Consider the following 4,115-nt stretch of genomic DNA (forward strand, 5'->3'; position numbering starts at 1 on the left):
AGTAAGCAAGGAACAATGGCTACAAATAAACCATTAATAGTAAATGAGCCAAAAGACACCCCTGAATGCAGCAATAACAAGACAAATGAAATGGAAAAAGCTATTGAGGCAAACATACAAGAGATATGGAAGATTGTCTGATTTGGTAATCATAGCAAAGGGAAACAAAATACTACACTAAAGAAGAAAGATGTATTAGAAGCTCCAGATTTGCTAAGCACAAATGGATTTGATGTCCTTGAAGTTGGCAACTGCTTTGAGGATATTGAAGATAAAGTGCCATGATGATTAGCTGGAACATAAGAGGGCTTAATAAACAAGCTAGATGCAGTGAGGTTAAACCCCACCTCAGAAAATTCCAGGTTAGTTGTACTGTTTTATTGGAAACTAGATTTAAAGCCAATAATGCTGATAAGATCAAGAATAAAGTAGGGAAGGATTGGAACTATAGTGATAACTATAACTCATCCTAATGGTAGAGTGTGGCTCATGTGGAAACCTAATATTTGGGATGTGAAGGTTATAAAGGAAACTGATCAGGTTATTCATAGTGTGATGTATATGAAAGATGGTAGTTTCTCACATTTCCTATCTGATATGTATGCTCATAATCAAATTGCTAAAAGGAAACAACTGTGGGAGAACATACAAGAGTTTGGAAACACTGTGAAAGGCCATTGGATTGTCATAGGGGATTTTAATAATGTTCTTAAGATCAATGACATAATTGGAGGCAATGAGGTCCATCAGAATGAATTTGTGACTTGGAGAACATGATGAGTTCTACTGGCTTACATGAACATGAAACAATGGGGAACTTCTACACATGGTCTACCAAACATACTAATGGAATGATCTATTCAAGGATAGATAGAGCTATATGCAACACAAAGTGGTTTCTTCAATTTGCCACTAGTGAAATAGAAATACTTAATCCCCACATATCTGATCATTCACCCTTACTAGTGAAAATGCAGAATGCCTATAGGGATGTTTAAAGAGGTACATATAGATTCAGATTTTTGAATTGCATCACTGACAAATCTCAGTATAATGCTATAGTGAAAAACAGCTGGGAACAAGATGAACTGGGCAGACCAATGTACAAATTATGGAAGAAACTCATAAGGCTCCAGCCACACCTTAGGAAGCTTACCACAGAAGTAACAAGAGGAGTTCAGAATATCCAAGATAGTAGAGTAATGTTGGACCAGGCTCAGAAAGCTCTCTCTGCTGATATGTTCAATCAGCAACTCATTGAAAATGAGAAATTCTGGTGTGAAGAAGTTATCAACAATACTGAGTTGGAAGAGAAAATCTTGCTGCAGAAATCCAAAATTGATTGGCTCAAGTTGGGTGATGGTAATAATCAATATTTCTATGCCAACCTCAAAGAGAAAAATAGACAAGCCTCATTACACAAGTTAGAAGACAAAAATGGGAGGAGTCTAACTGAGTTTACAGATATGGAAAATGAGATCCTGAATTTCTATGGGGAGTTGATTGGAACTGCATCCCCATCACTCCCCCATGTAGACATAGAGGCTCTTAGAAGAGGAAGACAATTGCCAATGGAGAAACATAACTGCCTTATTAACCTAGTTAGTGAAACAGAAATTTGGCAAGCCCTGCAAAGCATAGGAGATAATAAAGCTTCTAGGGCAGATGGATATAATGCTCTTTTTTAAGGAAAGTTGGCAAATCAACAAGGGAGATGTGATAAATGCAATCCAAGAGTTCTTCCAACAAAACAGAATGCTTGCCTCTTTAAATTTTGCCCTGGTCACCTTGATACCAAAGACCAAAGATGCCAAACACATGAAAGATTTGAGACCCATAGCCTGCTGCACCACAGTATATAAGATTATCTCAAAAATCTTGACTCTTAGATTGAGCAAAGTGATTAGTGAAGTTGTTGAAGACAGTCAGTCAGCTTTTGTCCCTGGTAGAACAATCCAAGACAATATTATAGTGGCTCATGAGCTGATCAGAGGTTATAACAGAAAACATCTATCTCCAAGATGCACTATTCAAATGGACTTGCAGAAAGCATACGACACTGTTGAATGGATAGCCCTTGAGAACATTATGAAAGAACTGAACTTCCCCCAGAAATTCATTGACTGGATAATGGTATGCATTGAAACTGTCTCATATAGATACACCATTAATGGTCAAGCTAGCAAGCTTCTCAAGGCAAAGAGAGGGCTGAGACAGGGTGATCCCATCTCACCCCTTCTTTTTGTTTTGATAATGGAATATCTCCACAGATGTATGGAAAAGCTGCATGACACCTCTGATTACAAATACCACCCTAAATGTGCAAAAATGAAAATAACAAACATCTGCTTTGCAGATGATCTACTGCTATTTGCAAGGGGTGATGAGACCTCAATTATCCAAATGATGAAAGTGTTCTAGCAATTCTCTGCAGCCACTGGTTTGAAGGCAAATCCTATAAAATGTAAAGTGTACTTTGGAGGTACACATGTGGTGGATAAGAGGAAAATTCTGCAAATCACTAGTTTTGAGGAAGGACAATTACCTTTCAAGTATTTGGGAGTACCTCTAACTAGTAGGAAACTCTCCATTAGCCAATGCCAACCTTTGCTAGATAAAATTGTTGCCAAAATCCGCCATTGGACATCGAAACTCTTGAGCTCATTTGGAAGGTGTCAGCTGGTTAAAAGTACTCTGTTTGTCGTGGCAGCCTACTGGATGCAGGTGTTTCCACTGCCTAAGAAGATTATCCATCAAGTGGAGGCAGTGTGTAGAAATATTTTGTGGAGTGGCAAGGAGAATAGCAGGAAAGCTCCTATAGCTTGGGATAAAGTGTGTGATCCTAGGTGTGCTGGAGGTTTGAATGTCACAGCTCTTGAGGATTGGAATAAAGAAACAGTGCTTAAGCTCCTATGGAACATCCATGGAAAGAAAGACAAGCTTTGGGTAAAGTGGCTAGATGAATACTATATGAAGGGCAGAGATATATTTCAAATTCAAATCAATACCACTTGGTCTTGGATGCTTAAATAGATTCTAAAGGTTAGAGATGATATTGATGATAGACAGAAATGGAACAACATCCTTCACCAAGACAAATTTCATACCAAACTGTGGTACCAAGCCATTTGTGGGGAGAAAGAACAGGTGCCATGGAAACATGTCTTCTTTTCAAATGCTGCAAGACCTCGTGCTTTGTTCCTGCTTTGGCTTCTATTTATGGGTCGATTGGCAACAAAGGACAGACTGATTCGATTTGGAGTGAATGTGGACAAAACTTGTGCTTTTTGTCATGAAGATGAATCCATAGATCATCTATTTTTTTACTGCAGGAAAACAAAGTATATCTGGAAGAAAATTCTGCATTGGATAGGCTATGTGAAGGAACCAAGACAACGGGCCTTTGAAAAGATGTGGTTGACCCAAGAGTGTCGCAAGAAGGGCTGGAGGCGTCACCTGCTGTATAAGTTTGGCTGAAACTATATATCTTATTTGGAAAGCAAGAAACGAAGCTATCTTTAATCACGTGCTTCTGGATCCAATTGAAGAGATTAAGACTTGTGTTCTGACTAGGAACAACTTATCTAAGCATATTCGAGGGCATATTGATGTAATGACTGTGAGTTTTAGATAATGTGGTTGTTTATAGTGGTGAGGTTTGATAACTTTTAGAACCAGGATCCTATAGGATCGGTATGTAATATCTGTTTTTGTGGAATAAAAATTTTATATTCTCCAAAAATATAGATAATAAATAAATATTAATAAATATATTTATTATTATTATTTTTTTGTATCATAACTTAGTTATGAATAATAATAACAATAATATTCATAATCATATTTTTATTCCAATTTCATCTAATTCCAATTATAAATTTAATAAATAAAACTTAGAAATATATTTACATTCCATTCCAATTATTAAGGGTATCTAATAAAATAAAAATAAAACCTATAAAAAATTAAAATTAATATATATTTTTGGAATATTTTTTTCTTATTTTTAAATGTATAGTGAATTAATTTTAAGTTTTTTACAATAAAAATAATGGACATTTAACATCATATAGTTACAGAATTGATTTCCCATCATTATATAATTATTCTTTAAA

The 4,115-nt window shown here is 36.0% G+C and overlaps 1 protein-coding gene across 1 annotated transcript; it reads left to right on the forward strand.

Moving 5' to 3' along the window:
• The first annotated feature begins 281 nt into the window (after nucleotides 1–281).
• Nucleotides 282–1,688, forward strand: LOC131595109 (uncharacterized). Its single transcript, XM_058867382.1, has 3 exons — nucleotides 282–362; nucleotides 433–741; nucleotides 1,050–1,688. Exons 1-3 carry the CDS (start codon nucleotides 282–284, stop codon nucleotides 1,686–1,688), a joined length of 1,029 nt encoding a protein of 342 aa, XP_058723365.1.
• Nucleotides 1,689–4,115: the final 2,427 nt, after the last annotated feature.

Source organism: Vicia villosa, linkage group LG1, assembly GCF_029867415.1.
Source record: "Vicia villosa cultivar HV-30 ecotype Madison, WI linkage group LG1, Vvil1.0, whole genome shotgun sequence".
NCBI classification, from domain to species: domain Eukaryota; kingdom Viridiplantae; phylum Streptophyta; class Magnoliopsida; order Fabales; family Fabaceae; genus Vicia; species Vicia villosa.

What these genes read in the sequence shown, in the direction of transcription:
- LOC131595109 (XM_058867382.1), top strand. Translation starts at nt 282, where the DNA reads ATGATGATTAGCTGGAACATAAGAGGGCTTAATAAACAAGCTAGATGC. An exon ending in CCCACCTCAGAAAATTCCAG is followed by an intron (nt 363 to 432) that starts GTTAGTTGTACT and finishes AGAATAAAGTAG; the next exon opens with GGAAGGATTGGAACTATAGT. An exon ending in ACATAATTGGAGGCAATGAG is followed by an intron (nt 742 to 1,049) that starts GTCCATCAGAAT and finishes GACAAATCTCAG; the next exon opens with TATAATGCTATAGTGAAAAA.